Source organism: Pseudoliparis swirei, chromosome 19 (assembly GCF_029220125.1).
Source record: "Pseudoliparis swirei isolate HS2019 ecotype Mariana Trench chromosome 19, NWPU_hadal_v1, whole genome shotgun sequence".
NCBI classification, from domain to species: Eukaryota; Metazoa; Chordata; class Actinopteri; order Perciformes; family Liparidae; genus Pseudoliparis; species Pseudoliparis swirei.
Window position 1 is genome coordinate 10844672 of NC_079406.1, and position 23075 is coordinate 10867746.

Sequence of the window (23075 nt, forward strand, 5' to 3'; positions counted from 1 at the left end):
TGGGAGGCATCTGTCTGTCTGCTCCACGGGTACTCATGCTGCACATTTCAATGCAACCTGTATGTATCCAGATAGTCAGCTGAGCTCCACGCAGCTTCACATGGACTGAACTATGCGGCCAAATTACCTATAACCCACCCATCCAAGTAGCCTATGTTCGCAGACCACAACGTATTTTACGATGTACCGATAACTAATATTGATTGTAGCCTACATATAGTGAAAAATAACCATTGCTTTTCTGATGATCAGCTTCATTAAATGACTTATTGTTTTTAGAAAAATATAACCAGAGCCACACTAAATTCCTCCCAGTCCCAGGGTAGGCTACAACATTTCCACCCACATATTCATTTCATTCAATACATAAACAAATACAATGTTCCCATATTCTGCTGTTTTAGACCGAATTAAATATGTTCTGTCTTTGTTTCATCAAGTGGAAGCTCCGTCCAACCAGGAATATACACAGGTTACATTTAAAAACAGTGTGTCTGTAGCCCACTGTGTGATGGTGATAGATTGTTTTAAGACGTTGAAGAGACAGGATTATCATTATTAATTCTAATTATTTTCATCATCATTATTATGATTCGTTGATACAATAAAGTATTCAATTAAATTAAATTCAGTTTATTTGTATAGCCCATTTTCACAAATTACAAATTTGTCTCAGAGTGCTTTACAATCTATGTAATCATTGTCAAATTGTTTTTAAATAACGTTAGTATTTTATTTTGAAAAGTCGAACCAGGATGTCTTTCAAGTTCCGCCACTGGTAGCTAACTGGCTAGCTAGGCTGTTATTGCTTCAGCAAGAGCTGCTAAATTCGTTATTTATCGTTCTGTCGACTTTGACTTTTCGGCGAGCAGCCTTCGGCCGGTAACCGGCGCTGAGCCGTGGCTAACACATGACTAGGCAGCTGGACCTAAAAAAACATTGACGAATTGACAAATGTGCGAGTTGGATTCGCAACCTCACCCACTATACTAGCTAGCTTTATCTGTTCAGCTAACGCTAAGCTCTATCGACGCCTCCTCTGGTCTACACACAGCCTATGACGTGCAGCTAACTTAGCACATCCAACCAAGCTAGCAGTACCTAACAACGTTACCCCTTCACACGAAGTAATGCCACCGAGGTATGTTCTTGTTTATTGTAATGTCATCTAACGTAGCTAATTACTTCATCAGTGCAAGTAGCGTTAGCAGTTAGGTTATCTCACTTCCGCTTTCGTCTTGACGGTTACGAATTAACTTTCATAGCAAATCATTTTGTCACCTGTGTCTTAAATTTACGTTACAATAAATGTGTGTACAAATGAGTTTTCCTCGTCAACAGTCGAGCTTTAGTCTGTTGGAAGTAAGGTGGAAAAAAACCTAACGTTCCTACGCGTTAGCTGCAAGTCTTGTGACCTGCAGGCTGATGTCCATAAAGGCTGTCTGTTCTAGCTTGGTGCTTCGATGAGGATTATATATGAAATACCCCTCACGAAATAAAAACATTTTGTCAATAAATGTTATTTAGTGGAACACCTTGTTCAGTTTGGCTGCAAAATGTCTGAACAGAAAATTCATAGATTTATATAAAAGCATTATTTTTAACCTCGCTGTACTCTGGTATATGCTAGAGTAAAATAATCCATGGAAATGTGTTTCCCTGAAAGATGTTTCTGTTGCAGTGATGTTGCTCTGTCCTGTGCAGGTGAATCCACTGTTAAACCAACATGATGGCAGGTTCCCAGTGGGATCTTCCTCCAGAGCTTTGTTGTCGCCCCATGGCCTTTGTTGCTCTAACTGGTCTGGATGTAGTGTACAATGCTGTGCATCGGGCCATTTGGGATGCCTTCTGCGCCAACCGGCGAGCAGACCGAGTGCCTATCTCTTTCAAAGTCCTTCCAGGAGACCATGAATACCCCAAATGTCGCACAAAGGTAAGCATTGGCTAGAGCAGTGGTTCTCAAACTGTGGGGCACAACCCTCAAGTGGGGCGCTGATATATTACAAAAGTACATGTACATTTTTACGTTACGGCGTTAACAGGTTACGCTTGCGATCGCGACGTCACAAATGGTGCACAGACCATTGCAGGGAAAAGGAAGGGCTTGCACGTGCTGATCAAGAGTCTCTCTCCAAATGTGCAATGGACACAGTCATACACAGAAAAGCGCTAGATGTACCGTGAACCAAGGTTTTGACCGATGCTATTGGCGTGGTCAATTTCATAAAAATAAGGTTCCGAAAGCACCACTGTTTTCACTCTGTGAGGAGATGGACGCCTTCAGCTCGTTCACACGAAGCTCGATGGCTCTCACGAGGAAACGTGTTGTCGCTAATCTTTGAGCTCAGAGACATTAAATATCCGTCATATGATGTCATATATCATACAGGACATTATAATACAATTGAAATTTTACACATATTATCCATGCACATATTATTCTGAAAAGAGTAGGTGGACTCTGTTTATCATTTATTTTATCTTTGTAATGTTACTTATGTATATACTTTTTGGAGTCAAATGTATTAATTCAATTATAATTATTAAGTTTGCTGATGAATAATTTCTGATGAAATTGGCCTATCTTAGTGACCTATTTGGAAAGCTGAATGAATTAAATCTTCATTTTCAAGGCAAAGAGCAGCACCATCCTCAGCTGCAGACCAGATCAGGTTTCACTGAAGCTGAGATGTGGGTCAGGTGACTCGCTCAAGTGAATATTGATTCCTTTGAGGGAATTTAAACTAATAGGGATGCAACTTGATGGCTCACACATATCTGCACTCATTTTGTTTTGCACATTATTGTTTTGGAAAGATATTTAGTCTAAAACTCTTTAATGCCAAATATTTGAACTTGTTTTGTTTAGTTTTTCCCAGGTTGCACTTATTGTTATTATCTTGAAAAGATATCCAGTGCAAAACATGTTAATTGCAGCCACAATAAGCTATTTGCCAAATATTATTTATTTTTTGCACAAATTTATTAAAAACATTTTTGTCTGATGGACTAATTTGGTTTAATTAAAAGTGATTGCAATTTTCTTTATTCTATTATTTGAAAAAGCACACATGGAGTCACATAAAGTTGTTATTTCAATACAAATTCAGCGTGGACCATTTAGTTACAATTTTGTTAGTGTTGGGCCACGGACATTTTCCTTCCGAAGTGGGGCGCGACAATGAGTTTTAGAAGCACTGGACTAGAGAGATCTAGAAGTTCATCAACAATGGAAAAACATATAATCGCAAAAAGAGTTGTGAAGGCTTTATTTGAGGTCAGTGTTGCAATCAATGCAGTAAGTATACTTTTTTTTAAAAAGTGGTGTATCCTCTCTCTTCCTGTCTAGCGAACATCCTATGAGTGGTACATCCCCAAAGGCATCCTGAAAACAAGTTGGATGAATAAACATCTGAACCTGGTTCCAGCTCTGGTTGTTCTTTTCTACGAACTGGACTGGGACGACCCACAATGGAAAGAGAAACAATCTGAATGTGCAACTAAAGTGGAGATTGTCAGGTGGGACTCCATGTTTTTTTTACCTTCAGAAAGTTAATCGAATTGAGAAAATATTGGGGGCTAGCAGCAAAAAAGAAGGTGGATGCTTTAGGTTGAATTTTGAACTGGCTATATTTGGTCTATTTGAACTGTTGTGTGTGGGGGGTTGCTGTGATGTTTTTTTTTTTCATCAGATACTATGTTGTCATGGATATTCAGCATTTGTCTTTCAGATCAACTTCCGTTATCCATTTAAAAAAATTAAGTTTACAAAAAATGATGAAACACTAAATAAATACTTGGTCATGCATCTCTGCTTGTGTCACTTATGTTGCATAGTTCAAATTGTGCTTAACTTAAAATACAACATCTTTATGCTACACAAGAAACACAAGACTTTATGTTATACTAGAAACTCAACAGTCATTTATGTAACGGAAGAAACGCAACACTCTTATGCAACACTTTTATGCTACACAAGAAACGCAACACTTCTTCATGCTACACAAGAAACTCAGGTCTGGCTGGGGAGTTGGAAGTAGTTGGTGATCGTCTCAAGGCCCGCTTCACTTAATCTAGCCAATGCACTTCCTTTTCTGATAGTGATGATGAGTGTATGTCTACCATAACCTCGTCCATACGTGATGTAGCACAAAGGTGCAAAGACTACAAATAAAAAAATAAAAAGAATTGTTCAAGGGAGCTGCTGCTGCTGAATGCACCACCGACTCAGACTTTCATCTCCAGTCATAGTGTTGTGTTTGCCCTCAGGACCAGTCTTCAGGGCAGGAACACCAAGGTGGCTGTGGTTCTCATCCAGAAGAAAACTCCTCTACCCCCAGGTAAAGTCATCTAATGAATTGTATTTAAGTTCTGCATATGTGTCTTATATCACCTCTCTTTCTGCTTTACAACATTGTGTTGTACGCACAAGGGTTCTGTGTCCACTGGAAAACCCAAACTAATTTATTTAAAACTACAACATTTTGAATGGTCAACAAAGCTAGCGTTAGACATTAGGCTGCATCTTTAAACTGTTAAACTCAACCTAAGCCAATGACTGTCTGTTTCCTCTTTATTTTTCCTGCCAGAACATGACTTATTTTCTTGTTTGTACAGGAGAGGACCTGGTAGCATCAGAGAGAGCAGCTACTCTTTGTAATGCCTGTGATCTGTCTGGAAAGAGTCTCTTTGTACTGCCACACACCGACCACTTAGTGGGCTACATTATAAGGTAGTTCATTCACTTATGTAATATAGATCAGACAAAATGATACATATCCATGTAGATAGCTATTTTGCAATTCATAAACTAATTGTCCAAATGGCATTGACCATTTGGCACTCCAATTCAAGTTTGTGTTTTTATTACATGAGGCCTTTAGTCTATTCATTGTGATGCAATTTGGCATACACTTGCCACATGGTGGAAATGCATTCTTATTAATATTGTGACATTGAAGTCTCTTTCAATGTAGTGCATTCTTCTCACCAAAATAAAATAAATGCTTGTCAAATATGTGCAGAAAATAAATATTTGAAATCTCTTCCAAACATTATGTGTTTATTAAACAGAATTTATAATTCTGTAGGTTGGAGAATGCTTTCTACGAACATGCTCAGACTTCCTACTACACTGAGATCCGTCGAGTCAAATCGCATAAAGAGTTCCTTAACAAGACAACACATCAGGTAGGATGGGGTTCATGCATGCAAACACACAAACACACATACTCTTAAGTGGCGTATCCTCACACTGTCTTCTTCCTCTCTCTGATGTTCCTAGCTGCTGTTTGTCAGACACCAGTTTAAGATTGCCTTCTTCAGTGAGCTGAAACAGGACACCCAGAATGCTCTCAAGTAAGTCTGAGCCTATAGACTCATAATGGAAACCATGATACTCTCTTGTTTGTTGTCTGCTCCTTGCAGGACTATGAGACATAATATTTTCAACAGTGTTTTCCATCAGCAGATTGAAGTGAACAATAAGTGTAAGATCTCATGAAAAATGTATTGCATTAACAAATGTCTGGTAATGGGGACATTCTTATTGCCTATTACTATTGTCATAATTAGAGGTGACCAACTACTGTCTCTCAAAGACCAGAAGACGCCTATCTAATACCATGACATTAAATCTTGTCGTTTCGCAACCTGAAGAAATAATTGAATTGGCGGCTTCTTACCGAAGCATTCAATATGAATGGCTGCTGGTAGTATAGATACATGTAGACCTAAATGTTGTATTCTAGGCGTTTCTCTTATTTTGTAAGTTTGTTTGTTCCGTAGGTACTACAGAACTGCATACAGTCTCGTTCATGAGCTCAGGGCCCATGAGACCAACATGCTGGAAATCAAAACTATGGCAGGATTCATCAACTATAAGGTACATTTACATTTGTCTGTTTGTAGTGCTCTGATCACACACCTGTGACAAGATATCTCAAAGTGTAGGCACTGCTTGTCAGCCAGAAGTGTACACAGATGAGATTCTGAGTTACTCTGTGTTCAGCAAAAAACTTGCAGGAATTTGTTTGATAAAATTGAGTTCAACTTAGGGGGCTTATCAACTGATAATTAAAATCATCAGTGTTAAAGGGATGGTTCAGATTTTTAGAAATGGGGTTGTATGAGGTACTTGGAAAGTGTACTACCTACAGTATATGCACCTAAATAATCAATTACACTTTTAGTGTACACTTTACCTTCGAACTGTCATTTCTCTCTCCTAACTTTCTTAATGTCTCTTTCTTTCCTCTTTAGATCTGTCGTCTGTGTTTCCAGCATAACACTCCTCTCGATGCTATCGCCCAGTTTAGGAAGCACATTGACCTTTGTAAAAAGAAGATCGGCAGTGCTGAACTGGCATTTGAGCACTCTGCATGGATGTCTAAACAGTAAGATACACACTATTTATCACACCCTGTGTTTAAATGGACTGTCTGTACTTGTATAGTGCTTTTGCTCTTGAACTCTACATGTCGTCATTCACCAATTCATACAATCATGGGAGGGACTACCATGCAAGGTGCCTTCTGCCCATCAGCATTATCTATAGTGTAGGCACAGCAAGGGGAGCAATTTGGATTCAACTGCATTCCAGTTGCTAGAGCAGTGTATTATTCTCCTCGCGTTGGATTGAGGCGACGGGACTGTAGTGTGCTTTACCTAGCTAGTTCTTGTCTCATTTGTGGTCTGATTAACACTAAGTATAAATATTGATATTTTAAAAACCGTTGCAAGGGAACGCACATGTTTCTCAAGAGAATGCAAAAGTATTTTATCTTTTTTATTTATTTATCTTTGTTACTTCTCCCCTGTTAGTGCTCTAGTTATTAGTCATTTTTGTACCGATCTTTATGCATGATGAAGGCAGACTTGTACATCTAATGTATAATGTAATTTGCTTCTTCATAGGTTCCAGTCGTTTGGTGAGCTGTTTGATGAAGCGATAAAGTTGGGTCTGACAGCCATCCAGACCCAGAACCCTGGTTTCTACTACCAACAAGCTGCCTGTTATAGCCAGGACAGGAAACAACTGGCACAGCAGCTTTGTCAGGTGATAAAGCTGCAGCTACTGTTACTACTTCTCGAAGGATCATGTTGAAAATCAAAGAGGTGTATACCTGATGCAAACAGCCAGCCTTCATAGAGAGGGAAAGACACGATAACGTTAAGATACAGTCTCTACTGGAAGACATTCATAGTGTTGCTCTTGGTTGTTAACATGAAGAGTGACAGAAATAGTTGTGTAAAGAATTAAACACAATTTCTGTTGTTTTAAAAGTAAGTGCTTGAGGCTGCAAGTTTTAAGATTTAATCTCAATAAATTCTTCAAGAATTAAGGTGCAAAAAAAGAAATCCAATATTATTTTTACAATTCTACAAGAATTAAGGTGCAAAAAAAGAAAGCCAATAATATTCACCACCTTAAACCTGAATGAATAAAACGTTATATAATAATAATAATTATGTACCATCTTTCCCATAAAACACCAGTTAATTATTTATTTGGATTGACTGGTTGGTTGTTCTAGGCTGGAGCATCTCCCTCTTCTGAACCAGGGGACACCCATACTGGGGGACTGGACTTCTATGGCCAGAGACCATGGAGACAAGGCCACCAGAGTATGTTCTCACACACATGACACCCACAGGCCATTAATGATGATACATTAAGTGTATCTGACAGTATTAGAGCTGTATGGGTAAAACATGGCTTCTGTACTGTTGCATTTACAGGTATTGATCCTCCAGATGCAGAGAAAGAGAAGACTGGGATTCTGGCCCTGCAGATCAAAGAGAGAGATGTTCCACATTCTGTAAGATTTCACAGCTGTAGTCAAATTGTAGCAGTTAGAGATCTCAAAAACACGAGTTCTTTAAAGTATATGTAATTATAGCATCTTTCAAATTATTCCAATGTTTTTTGTTTGTAGAAAAGAAGACAATCCCAGTGAAAATGTGTGCAGTTTCTGTGTAATGGTCTGCATTACCATCAGCCACTGTCTTTTTTGTTGTTGCCATGACTGGAGGGTGGCACATTGCAGATATTTCTAATTCTAAACAGTGGCTTTAATTTTTTAACCCACGCTTGAAATATTGTTGTTGTTGTTTGGATGTGTGTTTACATACTGAGCAACAGCAGAGTAAATATTGGTCAGTTTTGTAGAGTGCTTTTAAGCTAGGAAAGTTTCACAGTAGCATTGTTTTCAATTGTGAGAAATGGAAGTTCTCAGTACCTTCAACACAAAATGTTCCACAGTTTTCAGAATGATACACCTCCTGCTGTCAAATATTAATCTAACACGCAGCAAAGCCCCATATAAAAAAAGTACTGCTTTACTGAACCATGCCTCTCTGTATTTGCCCCAACAGGAGCTGATAATAGCACTTCTCAGTAATGCTGTTGCTCAGTTTAAGAAATACAAATGCCCTCGAATGAAGAGTCACCTCAGTGAGTATCGTCGTGCTCTTTTAATATCCACAGGTCCTTTTATGCCTCCACTCTGGCTACAGGGGTTTCCAAAGGATGCTACAGCAAAATTAGAAATTTTGGTTTGAATTATTATTGAAGGCACAATATGTTATTCTTCTGGTTAGTATTTTAAAGTGAGTAGAATTATTGATGCCTTCTCTTTTTCCGGCCTTGTGCATACGTAGATGTAAACACCTGCACTCACCAGGTAGACTTTTTTGAGGCTTAAGTGTACCACTTAGGATATGAAAGTTGTCGTAGTTATGTGAGGAGAGATCCTTAACCCTTGTGTTGCCTTAGGGTCATTTCGACCCGAATCAATATTACACCCTCCCCCCGCCTTTGGGTCATTTTGACCCGATTCAATGTTTAACCCTCCTGTTACCTTTATATTTACTAGCATATTTTACCCTTTGGGTTCAATTTGACGCCAGCAATTAAAACCTCCAGAAAATTATTAGAATTAATATTGTTTTCCAAGTTTAAGTGTGAGGCACTTTATGTTTGTTTGTTGACTACCGAAAGAACACCGACATTAAACATTGAATGGGGTCAAATTAATCCTCAGGCGGGGGGAGGGTGTAATATTGATTGGGGTCAAAATGACCCTAAGGCAACACAAGGGTTAAATAATCCTTCTGGTCAGTTATGTCACCAAGCGTCACGTTGTTCTATGCCATGATTAAGGTAAGACTCCAACCTGAGTTGCAGCTTGTTTTGGAGACATGTTAATGAGGGCTTTTAAGACAAGGCTTGAGAGAGACCAGGATCAGCCTTCTAGATTACTTGACAGTGATATCTGCTGAAGGAACCATATGTGGCCTTAATAATAATAATAATAATAATCATTTATTTTATTTAGCGCTTCTCAAGTGACCCGAAGTCGCTTTACAGAGGCCAGAGTCATACACACATACAGTCATCCCGGTGGTGGTACGCTACATCAGTAGCCACAGCTGCCCTGGGGCAGACTGACGGAAGCGTGGCAGCCAATCAGCGCCTACGGCCCCTCCGACCACCACCAACATTCATTCACATCCATACAAACCGGGGTGAGGCTGCGGTGCATGTCTTTATGATGGTGGGGGAAACCGGAGTACCCGGAGGAAACCCACGCAGACACGAGGAGAACATGCAAACTCCACACAGAAAGGACCTGGAACGACCGGGACGACCGGGATTCGAACCCAGAGCCTTCTTGCTGTGAGGCGACAGTGCTAACCACTGAGCCACCGTGCTGCCTTATCAAGACGCAAGCCAGCTTTTATTTAGGTCATATTGTCCACGAGCCATAATTTATTTATTAATATTTTAGAAATACTGTGGTATATTTTGTATTATTTATTTACTCGTAGAGAATGTGATGACCTTTCACCTCAGTCATGGAAAGTTTCTGGTAATGTCTTCGTAAAAATGTGTATGATTAGCAACAACATTACTTTTGATGCATTGCTCTTTCACAGCAGCATTAACCCTAGTGCAGGGGTCACCAACCTTTATGAAACCGAGAGCTACTTCAAGGGTGCAAAATAATACGAAGGGCTACTTGTTTGATATAAACTTCCGAATAACTAATTTGCACAGATCCACTTTTAATAATGAGTCGCCATACTCCACGTGGTTTGATGAAAGCTGAAGCTTTTATTCAATTCAGTTTGTTTTTTATAGCCCAATATTACAAATGTGCCTCAGATGGCTTTACAATCTGTACACATACAACATCCCTGTCCAAGGACCTCACATCGGATCAGGAAAAACTCCCCAAAAAATGGAAAACACCCTTTGACAGGGAAAAATGGGAAGAAACCTTCAGGAGAGCAACATAGGAGGATCCCTCTCCAGATGCAATAGACGTCATGTGTACGTAAGGAATTAGTACAGCAGAGTAACAACACATTAGATGAGTATGACAGAGTGTATGAATAGTTGGTAGTAGGCATGGACCACGATCCAGACCCAGGAGTGGGCGGGGCATCAGCAGGGCCATGGCATCAGACCCAGTCAATGGACCCTATGAGATGTGAAGTCATAAGGACTCTGTGGAGGAAGCAGAGTTAATAATGTGCATTGGTGAGATGTAAATTCATCCATAAGTAGAGAGAGAAGAGGAGATGGATGCTCAGCGTATCTTAAAACGTCCCCCAGCAGCCTATACGCCTATAGCAGCATATCGAGGGGCTGGACCCTAGATATGCTGAGACCTGATTCAGCCCTCATTTTAAGCGCTATCAAAGAGGAAAGTCTTAAGTCTACTCTTAAATGAGGTGACTGTGTCTGCCTCCCCGACTGAAGGTGGAAGCTGGTTCCATAAAAGAAGAGCTTGATAACTGAAGGCTCTGGCTCCAATCCAACTTTTTAAGACTAAGAACCACAAGCAGCCCGACATTTAGTGAGCGCAGCTCTAATGGGGCAATATGGTACTACGGTCTTTTGATTCTACTGACCAACATTGTAAACTGATCTAATTAAGAACATAGATTTTGCCGAAAACACGTACAGTAATTCTAAACATTTTAAGAACAATAGGTCCCCTGCTCCGACTGTCAGTGTTCGGGCCCTAATGATAATAAGCAGCATGGCTATCTTTGCAAGCGCCCCCAGATATCCATTGTTAGAGACTGAATTTCAGGGTTATAGTGATATTTTCTGCTCATTTGGACACCATCACTGAGATAAAGATGAACTAGTTCAGTGTCAACTATACCATTCAATGGAAAACAATATAATAATAATATATATTAATGCAAAGAATAGAGAGACGTTGATAGTTATTTCTTTTATTTCTAATTCTCTCGTTCACACTCGCTCACTGGAGACAGTTTCTAAGTTTCCCATTCATTTGCCTCAAGTAAACCTAAATGTAAGCAGCTAACAATCGGTAAGAACTACTGATATTATATATTTATATAGCCACACTCTAACTACCTGGACTTACAGGTCACTCCGTGCATCATTTACTTTGAGCTAACCTCATTGGCTGTAATCCTGACTCTTTGAGAGCGACATTGCTTGCAGAGGGAGAAAGGCAGCGCAGCAGCCTCTCCAAAGTCCTAGTGCCCCGGGATAATGGCCATTTTTTTGTTTTGTTTTTTTGACGGAGCTTTATGTTGACTATTTGTAGAACATGGCTTGCTGGCAACTCACGTGGTCCCTGTGGGCGACAAGGCGCCCGCAGGCACCGTGTTAGCTACCTCTGCCCTAGTGGAAACCACAACGTTGAAATCAGCGCTACAGTTTGAAAGGCGATATAATAGAATGCATGATGTTATGCTGAAATGGCCTTTTGATGAAACATTTTGGTTGTAGTGGGCACATTTTTGTCATTAAGGTGCTGGGTGTCTGTTTTTAGGATCTGAGGTTTAACCTAAAAAATGTAATCAAACAAAACTGATAGTGCCAGAATGTATTCCATATGCATTAACACAGCCAGCTTTACTTTTTATGTTTTACCTCGTCTCACACCCTATTTGTCTAATTTTGTCTCCTTTGCAGTGGTGCAGATGGGAGAGGAATACTACTATGCTAAAGACTACACCAAAGCCCTTAAGTAAGTCTAAATGCATGCTGCAAAATGACAATCACACTGCTCCAAAAGGTCTTGGGGTAACCTGAAAGGGATAGTTCACATGAACTTGGTTATTACAGTTTGCCATGAAAAAGAAAATACTCACTTTTTGTGTTCATTCACAGTTTGTATCTTGAAAACATGGCATATACACCCTCTTTGTGGAAATTGGATGCGAATGAGCGATGAGCCCGTCTTGAGTGGCCAAAATCTATTTTCCAAATGACACTATTCACATTTGGAGTTAGTGAGATTGTTTGTAAAACAATATATGAGTATTTGTATGTGTTTTCCGATCAGGCTGTTGGACTATGTGATGTGCGACTATCGCACAGAGCGATGGTGGGGCCTCCTGACTGCCATATTGACCACCGCTCTGCGCTGTGCTTATCTGATGGCCAGTGTTAAAGACTACATCATATACTGCATGGAGCTGCTGGGCAGAGGTAAGAAAGAAGGCTAAACTGAGCGGTTATAAGCCAATCCATGTTGTTTACCTTTGGCATGAAGGTTGGCATTAAGATTTTTTTTTTTTTTTATCAATACAAACTGTCTATTTTACCTACAGTTGATAGATTTCTGTGGTATTTAGATTTTTTTTGCATTCCAAGTATGGCATTAAATGTGGACAACATGGCTTTAAGTTACAATGAAATGTCCATTTGATACAACAATAATTCATCATGATGTTTGAATTATTGGTTTACGCTAAACTTCTCAAAAGTGAGACCACTCATATGTGATGGTTAGTTGAACCTGACACTAAGACTCAAAACAACAATTAATCAAGTAGAACAAGTAAACTACAAAACACAACAAGTAATTGGTCCTGTAAAACTTTTATTTTGATAAATGGAAGAACTTGTTCTGTTCTAGGTTTTTGGCCAAATGCTTCTTCCAGTCTGTTCCTTACCTGTTTCCAAAGTTGATATCCTAAGATTTATAAATAAATAATTTCACCACAAAATCAAACAGTTATATGGTAGAATATATCATTTTTGAGTCCTTGTCTTCTAGCTTCAACCTTGAAGGAGGAACACAAGTTGAGGATTGAGAAGAATCTCATCCAAGTCCTGATGGTGAGTAGAAGGATAGCAGCCGGCTCAACACAACATGCAAATCAAGTATCCATTCAGGAAATATCAAAGAACTAAGCCATGTCAGAATGTTACTTTATGCACTGACGAAATGATTTCAATGCAATACATAAAAGCATAATTTTACATTGAATTTTATTCATACATACTTTAATTATCTTTCTGTTTTTAGAATGAGGTCCCTGACGCTGAGCCGGAGTGTGATCCATCCTCTGACGTTGCAGCCAGGTCGCTGTGGAACGACCGCATGGCTTTGGCTGGTTCAAATGAGCTTACTATAGAAGTGCAGGACTACATCACATTCAGTGAGCAATACACAATCACTCAAAGATTCACACTTAAAACTAAATGTTATTCTCCTCAATGTTGGTGTATATGAAGAATAATTATACCAGTTCTGCCAGTAAAAGAACAGATATTGATTTAAAGCTGAATAGAATTTCATACTTCAAACAATTAGATGGTTTTTGTTTTCTTCTTTCTGGGCAATTGGAATTAAGCCGCCCTCAAGCATTAAAAACTGAGGTTGATAATGAATATCCGAAAGCAAAGTTCTGTGGGGAACACTAGAACAAGCACTCAGTACTGTAATATGATTTAGATATGTCTTAAGAGTATTTGAAAATGTTCTTTCTCTCGCTCCCCCCTAGTTCAGTGTAAGGCCAAGTTCCAGTGTCCCAGTTTCCATGTTGATCAGCCCATTCAACTCCAGGTCTTCCTCCGTGCCGACGGTCCTCATCCTGTATCTTTCAAAAAGCTGGCTGTCAGCCTCAGTAACCAGGTACTCTCCACACAAATGTAATTCAAGGCAGAACATATTGCTTGTTGAATTTTCACGACAAAAACAAGACATAATAACTTTTTAATATATATTTAGTTATGCTTGAATCCAATAATAGATCCAACTCTGATTTCCATCAGTTATTTTTTTGTTTGTTTCAACGAGATAGGCTTTTATGATGTAATTATCCATCATCAGTGGTTAACCTGCAGTAGCACACCTGGAGAAGTACCAGGACATGAGCAAATGAATGTACTGCTGTGGATAAGGGAAACGGCAAACATATTTTAGACACCTGAAAATTAAATATCATTACATTACATTACATGTCATTTAGCAGACGGTTTTATCCAAAGCGACTTACAATAAGTGCATTCAACCTAGAGTACAAACTAAGAACAACAACAATACAGATATCGGTTGAAGTGTACTCTTCTCTCAAACATGAGCATGTTCAAAGGGTTAGGAAATGGGCCTGTGACATAGGCAGTCTATGTCACAGGCCCATTTCCTAACCCTTTGTTCTTTTAAATGTTAAAAAAGTTAAAGTTTGTGTGTGTGTGTGTGTGTAGGAGTACAACCAGTGGTGTGTGGTAGAGTCTGCCGGTCAGGAGAGTATGAGCCTTTTGCCGGGAAAAACTAAAAGCCACAACTTCAGCTTTGTAGCGAAGACCGACGACGTTGGCAAGAAGATTGAGGTGAGGTGGAATGCGGGAGACAGAAAGAAGAAAAAAAAATTCACACTCATCAGATCAGGAACCACCCCCCCCTCACCCCCCAAAGAAAATATTATGGCTAGAGGTGTCAAGCAGGACCCAGGCGACAGGGCCCCGGAGGCGGTGCCGATGGTCACTGACTTTATGTTTGTTGTTATGCACCTTTAGCTGACCGGTATTGAGCTGATGCTGGGCAGTGACAGTGGCCGCTGTGTGTTTCTGAACTGGAGAGGGGCGGGTGGAGATGCAGCCTCTACCCATGAAGCCTTGCAGGCTAGCAGGTCATCACGACAATGGGGACGGGAGGTGGAGGCACGTAAAGAGCTGGACTGGGACAGCTTGACCATGCAGCAAAGTACCATGTAAGGCTTTGTTCAGGCACAGTACAACGCCAGTATTCCTGGAAAGTTATTATATCATTTGTCACTTTCTACAACATCAGATCTTTTCTCAACAGAAGTTTGAAGTGTTTGTGTGTTTGCTCCTGTTTTGTTGTTTAGGATCATCTCCAGAGTCCCAAAGATCTCTGTTCAGCTTCGCCACCAGCCTCCTGCACTAAACAATGAAATGTACTGCATCAATCTCACTATCCAATCACAGGAGGCTGTCGTTGCAAAGGGTGTCAAACTGACAGCTGGCCTTAAACCAGGTACACTGAAACTAAAACTTCTCAAGTAGTGAACCTCATTTAAAATGTATGGCATAATTTCTGTGTTTAGTTTATGATTTTGTGTTTGTCTTGGTTTATCTGTCCAGGCCAGGATGCCAATCTAGGCCAGACCACGCACGTGTCCCTCGATGGCTCAAAGGTTTGTGATGACACTGCACCTGCTTTGCTCCCTGACGTTCCTCTAGGAGATCTGAAACCAGGAGAAAAGGTACCCACAAACACACACACATTCAAAAAGAACCATTATGCCACCCTAAGGACATGTTGGGCCTTTTTTATTATTATTATTTGTCATTATTATTATTTTATAATTCAGGCTATGTTGATGCATAGTTTGGAAGTTCAACACTGATATTATACAAACATTCTGAAGTCATAACCTATCCTATTTATTGTTTTGAGTGAATTTTTCCATATTTATTTATTTAGGTAAGATTACTTTGATTTATAATGTATATATGGTCTGTAAAGGAGTGGTGCAGTAATGATAGATTTTTATTGGCCAATCACGGAGGTTATCATCATGTTTTTTTTCTCTGGATTTTGAATGAGTCCAGCAAATAAGCAATGAGTTAAATACAAGTTTATGTCATTTTTGTTGAATATTTGCCTTTAAAAAAAATCCACTATTGGTCAACCCGGACTTCAGTCAACATTTCCGTACGGTTGCGATGTCACAATTATACAATATTTAGACAATTTTAACTGTTTCCCAGTTTGTTTCCTGGTTTCCAGTGTATGTAAACGACATCAGCTGAAGCGGAAAGCCAAGTGGGAGTTTCTCTCTAGAGAAACTTGTGTAACAAAATGTTCTGCACTGTATATTTCTTATATATACACCTGCCTCACGTTCTCCACAGTCAATATTAGTTATTGTTGGATTGGATGTGCGTGTGTTTTTCTGCAGTTGGAGAGATGCGTATATGTGAATTGCGTGTCAACTGGATCAAGGGTGTTCCTGTTTCATGTGGCCTACAGCATCGACACCACAGTGGAAGGACGTCGGATTGTCTGCAAATGTCATAAGGTAGAGAAGCTCATCTGACCTGCAGGCAGAGCTGATAGTTGGCACAGATTTGTGTATGTTATAAATAGTAAATGGACCTGCATTTGTACAGCACTTTTCTAGTCTTCTGACCACTCAGAGCACTTTAAAGCTACATGACTTAATTCAACCATTCAAACACTGAAGGGAGGAGCTAAGGTTCCACCTGCACATCAGCGGAAACTAACATGCACACATCCATTCATACACTGTAGGCTACGGGAGCAATTTGGGGTTAAGTGTCTTACCCGAGACAGGTTGTCTCACGCATGTTTCAATTACACATGCTTGGAGCTTTTTTCATTTGGTTTACTCTTCACTTGTTGTCTTTCAGGATGAGACGGTTACCATAGAAACAGTGGTCCCATTTGAGGTGTCTGTCAAGTTTGTATCCACCAAGGTCTGTAGCTGGTACTTTTATTTGTTTATCAACAAAGCAGGTGTGCCAGAGGGCTTTTAGTTTGTAAAAAATGTTATATACTAATGCAGTTTGCTGCCACAAACACTTTGGCATTGACTATTGAACCAGTGACTATGTAGTTTGAAACGGGCAGAGAATATATCTTTTGACAAATAGTATTTTTTAGTGATTCTCTTCAGTGAGAACTAACAGAAAAATATGAGTTATCGATGAGAGTTATAATCATGATTGTTATGATTTTAGTTTGAGCCACTGGACCAGGTGGCGGTGGACATCCCCTTCCTGTTGATGACAGACATCCTGTCATTGTCACCATGGCCTCTTCTGCTGGCCTCTTCTTCTCTGGAGCTGATTACGATGAGCACAAACACACAACAGCTGCAGTCACAGCTACAGGAAGGTACCTGAGCATTTACAATCAAAGCTGTAAAAAAAAAAAAAAAAAAAGATTATAAATCCAATGACGACAATGTTTGTGTGATCAGTCATTTTGCAGACAGACGAGTGTGCCAGTGAGTGTTTCTGTCTCCGGTGTCCAGCGCTGGCCAACAGCAATAACACTGTAGCTACAGGACAGTACCTGATATCATGGAGGAGGTATGTACATGCACATAAATTCAAGAGTGGTCATCAGTGGCTTTGAAGAAAAATTCTGCGTCTTTTTATGTGGATGTCTCATCGGTGTTGATGATAAAGTGTGTGTGTCAGAAAATTAGATTTTACAGATGCAAAATCTGTTTATCCTGCATTCAGCAGCGCCATTTGACACAGTTGGATGCAAGGTATAGCTACAGGCTGCTTTATTCGCTTGTATTGCAAAGCAGAGGTAGGTATCCCAAAATATGAGTCTCTGTGTGTCATAAGCCATTTGACAGTGTTTTGGCTGACTCAGATATTAAGCTGTATTTCTTTGAGTATACAGGGGGGGGGGGGGTGCTAGTGGGAGTGTGCTCACCTGTGCACGCGCACATGTCTGCGCATCAGAGCTCTGCGGCGCGCGAGACGGAGAGCAGAGAAGTGTTAACGTGACACGTAGAGACAGAAATGACATGCTGTTGTGTAGAGACGATCAATAACAGACGGCTGTTTAGTTTGTTTAATAAAAGAACAAAGACGTCTTTAAGAAAAGGGACTTTAAATTACTTCTGCTGTAATCTGGCGCTATAGAGAAAATTACAGGCTGGCGGGCGGAGATTTCAGGGGGGCGTGCCGCCACCATTATAGAATGGTAGGGGAAACGCTGAATAGTAATAAGATACTTATAATCGTGTAAGAATACTGTTAAAGTTACTACAAGGAACTTTTAACTGGTTATCAAAAAGTGTCAGTTTCAGACTGATATCGCCTACATGAGTAAACCAGACCATGAGCAAGCTATTTCTATCGAGTTATTCTTAATGATTGTCAACGGTGCCATTGTGTCTGATTCCGATCGAAATCAGATGAAATGATGCAGGTTTACCAGAAACATAAAAACGCAATACGAAATAGTCACATAAGTATTTAGTGTTGATAGTATCAAATGCTGGGACACGGATATCGTGCCTAGAACATTTTGCTTCAATTGACTACAATTAACATCAATACTGATTGGACATCCACATAAAAGGTGTCGCATTCAAAAAATGTTATTAATAATTTACATTTATTTTTTACTCTGTTCTGCAGAAAGTCCTCCAGTGCCAACAGTCCTTTCATCCAAACTGTCATCACTCTACCTCATGTCATCCTGGAGTCTGTTCCTCTTTACATCCACGCTGGTTAGTCACGTGAATACAGGCATAATATACACTGTAAACTTATCGCTCTGATCTTAAAAGGGTTAATAAGTTTGCACACACTGCATATATTTTCTATATTGTCCTTTTTCGTGTTATATGTTATCATTTTATTTATACATATCTTTGTTTTGGTGAAGAGCTCCCATCATACGGGCGAGTCCGGGAGTCTCTTTCAGTTCGCTACCACATCGAAAACAGAACGTCTCTGGTGCAGGAGGTGGTGATGGCTGTTGAACCGTCTGATGCCTTCATGTTCTCTGGACTCAAACAGGTACATTTCTGCTCATAAAACAAGCAACCAGAATTCACTTTGAAGCAGACCAAGATAAGACTGTTAGCATGAAATGAAAAGATCCATTTAAGAGAAGCAGACCTGGAAAAACAAATGGAAAAATAATTTGACGCCACACTTATTCCACATTTCCACCAATGAAATATGAGTAGAAACTCTGGAAACAGACACCGAATTTGGAATTTTAAAATTAAAAGTTCATTATTTGAGAATAGTAAAAAAAAAAAAAATGTTTAGTTCAATTCAATTCAGTTTATTATAGCCCATTTTCACAAATTACTAATTTGTCTCAGAGTGCTTTACAATCTGTACATATAGACATCCCAGTCCCAGAACCTCACATCGGATCAGGAAAAACTCCCAAATAACTCTTCACGGGGAAAAAAGGGAAGAAACCTTTAGGAGAGCAACAGAGGAGGATCCCTCTCCAGGATGGACAGGTGTTATATATGCCATGTGTACAGACGGAATCATTATACACAAATTAAAACACAGTAACAACACAATCAATGAATATGACAGTGTATGAATAGTTCGCAGTAGGCATATTCCATGATATAGACCTCCACGGTCCATCAGGCAGATGGAGGTAGAGAGGTAGAGAGGAGGAGTGGGCGGAGTCTCAACAGGGCCATGGCATAGTTGGTAGTAGGCATATTCCACGATCCAGAACCTCGATGATCCATCAGGCAGATAGGATCTATGACCGAACCGATGGACCCTATGAGACGTGAAGTCAAAAGAACTCCGGGGAGGAAGCAGATTTAGTAATCTGCAATAGAGAGATGAAAATTCATCCATAAGGAGAGAGAAAAGAAGAGATAGGTGCTCAGTGTATCCTAAAACTTCCCCCAGCAGCCTATAAGCCTATCACAGCATATCAAGTGGCTGGACCAGGGCAAACCTGATTCAGCCCTAACTATAAGCTTTGTCAAAGAGGAAAGTCTTGAGTCTACTCTTAAACGAGGTGACTGTGTCTGCCTCCCGGACTGAAGGTGAAGCTGGTTCCCTAAAAGAGGAACTTGATAACTGAAGGCTCTGGCTCCCATCCTACTTTTTAAGACTCTAGGGACCACAAGTAGCCCCGCATTTAGTGAGCGTAGCTCTAGTGGGGCAATATGGTAATACAAGCTCCTTAAGATATGATGGAGCGTCACCAATCAAGGCTTTGTACGTTAAGAGAAGACTTTTAAAAGTGATTCTTTATTTTACAGGGAGTCAGTGCAGAGCAGCTAGTGCAGGAGTGATGTGATCTCTTTTCTTAGTTTTAGTGAGAACACGAGCTGCAGCATTCTGGATCAACTGGAGGGACCTCAGAGACTTATTAGAGCAGCCTGATAATAAGGAGTTGCAATGCCAATTGACTGATCCAGTCTCTGTAATCGGATGTCATGGTCAATGGTGTCGAATGCAGCTCTAAGGTCTAACAAGACCAGTACAGAGATGAGTCCTTTATCTGATGCCATTAGGAGGTCATTTGTTATTTCCCCAGTGCTGTCTCGGTGCTGTGGTGTTTTCTAAATCCTGACTGAATCTCCTCAAATAAACTATTATGATGTAGAAAGTCACACAACTGATTTGCGACCACTTTCTCAAGGATCTTGGAGAGAAAGGGGAGGTTAGAGATCCGTCTGTAGTTAGCCAACACCTCTGGATCCAGAGTGGGCTTCTTCAGGAGAGGTTTAATGACAGTTGCTTTAAAGGAATGTGCCTGATGGCCTGTTATCAAAGACAAATTGATAATATCTAATAGAGAGCTGCCAATTAAAGGCAGAACGTCTTTAAGCAGACTCGTCGGGATGTCCAAGAGACAGGTAGACGTGTTAGAAGTAGAAACCGTTGAAGATAATTGGTCAAGGTTGAAGGAAGAAAAGCCATCCAAATATAGTTGGGTTCAGATTCCCATCAAGTTTGGTTCAGTTCATGAAGAACCAGAATCTAGCCAGTGGAGTTTGTTCAGCTCATACAAGGGAAAACAATTTAATGTTTATCATGTCAATAAATGTGTGAACAGCATCTCTAAAAAAAAAGTTGTATACTTCTCTGTTTAAGTGTCATGAAGAAAGTTGTACTGTATAGATTGCTCCATTTTATAAATAGAGTCTTCTATATAACTTTTGTATATACATTTTTTATCAAACAATGCTGACAGTTGTTGTACTATTACTTTTGAACTGTTACAAACTTGTATTCATTGCGCATGTGCAGGTACGTCTGCGTATCCTTCCGGACTCAGAGCAGCAGATGCTGTATAACTATTACCCTCTGATGGCTGGGTACCAAACATTACCACAGCTCAACATCAGCCTGCCCCGCTGCCTGACCACCAACACACACACACTGAGACGCTTCCTGCCCCAACGCATCTTTGTCAAGGTGATTCAGCTGCACCACTGCATCATTGCTCTCTGAATGTGTGAACATGTTCTGGAGGGTATACTGTGGTCAGTGGTTAGCAGGTCCATCTTTCAATCAGTGGATCACCGCCCTAGTCGATGTGTTCTTGAGCTAGACACTTAACCCTGAATTGATCCCTGTAGCTGTTCTACGTTGTATGATTGTAAGTCACTTTGAATAAAAGTGTCAGCTAAACGTAATGTAATATTCAGCGTGCTCTTTCCTTTTCCCCTCAGCCTCAGGGTCGACAGCTGGATGAGGCCTCAATTGCTGCAGCTTGAGAAGAACAGATAAACTGCTTACTGTAAATATGAGAGCAAAGCAACATTGTGTGGATTGTTCTAGATGTATGGCACTATTAACCTGTGACAATATTAACACAAGTTGTTTGTTTTACATTGTTCTATAAAAACACACCAGGAAAACCATGGGTTTCCAAAAAATCAGGAGGAAATTGTTTCTGTTCAGTCAGTGTGATGACTTAATGAGCACGATGGTTGGCGAATGAATTGATAAACTAATGTTCATTTAACAATTAAAATCACGTATGGATTTGATGGAAGCAAAGTTGAAATTTGGGTTGAGTGTAATAAATAAAAATCTAATGTATTGAAAGTTTAAATAAATGGAAGTAATGTAAACTAGTTGTGTTTATGTTCTTGTCCTTTATGTTCTTGACTGTTGGCAGTGTTTAAGTCTACTCTTTTTCCACTGCTCGTGTGACAAGATGTAAACACACTTCCATGCACCACAGAAATGTCAACGTTACCTTCAGCAGTATTTGCCTGCACACGCTGCATGCTGTTATTGGCAGGGGTTAAACAACCATGCAAAATAATACGAAAAGAGAAAATACATTAAGGCAGGATATGCTGAAACAGAGCTGGCAACACACTAATGGTGGGTCAGAAGTGAAGCTAGAGTGGGATTGTTTATGTATAAGTCCAAAAATTGTAAATGTGTGCATATAATAACTTTTTCAAGTTTAGAATGTAACCATATGTTCTGCTGTGTAATAGTGAGCAGCCACATACACTACCAACATTGCCATGTTACTGTTTGTGTACGCTTTAAATATATACACTGTGTTGTGCACAAACATTTTTTTATTTGTGTGTCTTTGTATTGTTTTATGTAATACAAATTAATAAGAAAATGTTCATTGTTTTAATAAGATGTTAAACAGAACTTAATTAATGTGGACTGCAAAATCCAAACTAAAATGTTAGCAATGAGGCTAGAAGCTATCCTACCACAATTAATACATTCTGATCAAGTAGGATTCATAAAGGGAATGTCATCCGCAGACAACGCCAGACGTCTGCTACGTCTTCTACAGCTTAATCAGGGGTAAACCACTCATCAGTGGCGTCCCTAGGCTAAAACATCCGGGGCTTTTTTAATTAGCCCCGAATGTTAATTTTTTTTTAAAGAAAAGATTTGGCACACAAGTGGTTAACACCTCCAGGTCGCACGTGAGGTCATTCACCCAAAACAGCGGAGTCAGGCTGGCAGCAGGCGCACGTAACAGCAAGCTGCTGTCAGAGTGTTTCTATGTCTAAAAATTTCGCTGCTTCACTCTTCTGGGCTAAACCCAGCGCCGCCGCTCCCATAACGCACACTACGCGCTGCGCGTAGGGCACCAAGTCCTGAGGGGGCACCACAAAATAGGCAACTAAAAAAATCCTCATAGTTATAATAATTATAATGCCGATATTATTTCAGTCTAGAAATATTAGGCGCCTTTTAGGCATGTGTATCACAAAACGGGCAGAACAAGAGAGATGTTTAATCGCTCAGCACCCCCCCCCCCCTGAGGGCACCAACATGGCGA

The 23075-nt window shown here is 40.0% G+C and overlaps 1 protein-coding gene across 2 annotated transcripts; it reads left to right on the plus strand.

The window, feature by feature from the left end:
• The first annotated feature begins 804 nt into the window (after nucleotides 1-804).
• On the plus strand, nucleotides 805-21885 carry trappc11 (trafficking protein particle complex subunit 11). 2 transcript variants are annotated; one of them, XM_056439161.1, is made up of 30 exons: nucleotides 805-1141; nucleotides 1705-1933; nucleotides 3350-3519; nucleotides 4270-4340; nucleotides 4618-4732; nucleotides 5091-5190; nucleotides 5285-5358; nucleotides 5788-5884; nucleotides 6262-6395; nucleotides 6916-7057; nucleotides 7536-7626; nucleotides 7741-7820; nucleotides 8377-8455; nucleotides 11969-12023; nucleotides 12342-12487; nucleotides 13059-13120; nucleotides 13311-13443; nucleotides 13789-13919; nucleotides 14492-14617; nucleotides 14804-14997; nucleotides 15136-15284; nucleotides 15392-15513; nucleotides 16213-16332; nucleotides 16685-16750; nucleotides 17015-17171; nucleotides 17257-17368; nucleotides 18440-18531; nucleotides 18690-18823; nucleotides 21053-21220; nucleotides 21478-21885. In XM_056439161.1, the coding sequence occupies exons 2-30, from the start codon at nucleotides 1727-1729 to the stop codon at nucleotides 21520-21522; spliced, it is 3372 nt and encodes a 1123-aa protein (XP_056295136.1). In that variant the 5' UTR covers nucleotides 805-1141; nucleotides 1705-1726; the 3' UTR covers nucleotides 21523-21885. The 2 variants fall into 2 exon arrangements, with proteins under 2 accessions (XP_056295136.1, XP_056295137.1); XM_056439162.1 differs by having other exon boundaries at nucleotides 4276-4340.
• The last annotated feature ends 1190 nt before the right edge of the window (nucleotides 21886-23075 follow it).

Excerpts from the sequence above, each read along its gene's own strand:
- trappc11 (XM_056439161.1), top strand. The coding sequence starts at position 1,727 with ATGATGGCAGGTTCCCAGTGGGATCTTCCTCCAGAGCTTTGTTGTCGC. Across the intron at positions 5,885-6,261 it reads CAGGATTCATCAACTATAAG|ATCTGTCGTCTGTGTTTCCA; the intron begins GTACATTTACAT and ends TTTCCTCTTTAG. Across the intron at positions 12,024-12,341 it reads GACTACACCAAAGCCCTTAA|GCTGTTGGACTATGTGATGT; the intron begins GTAAGTCTAAAT and ends TTTTCCGATCAG.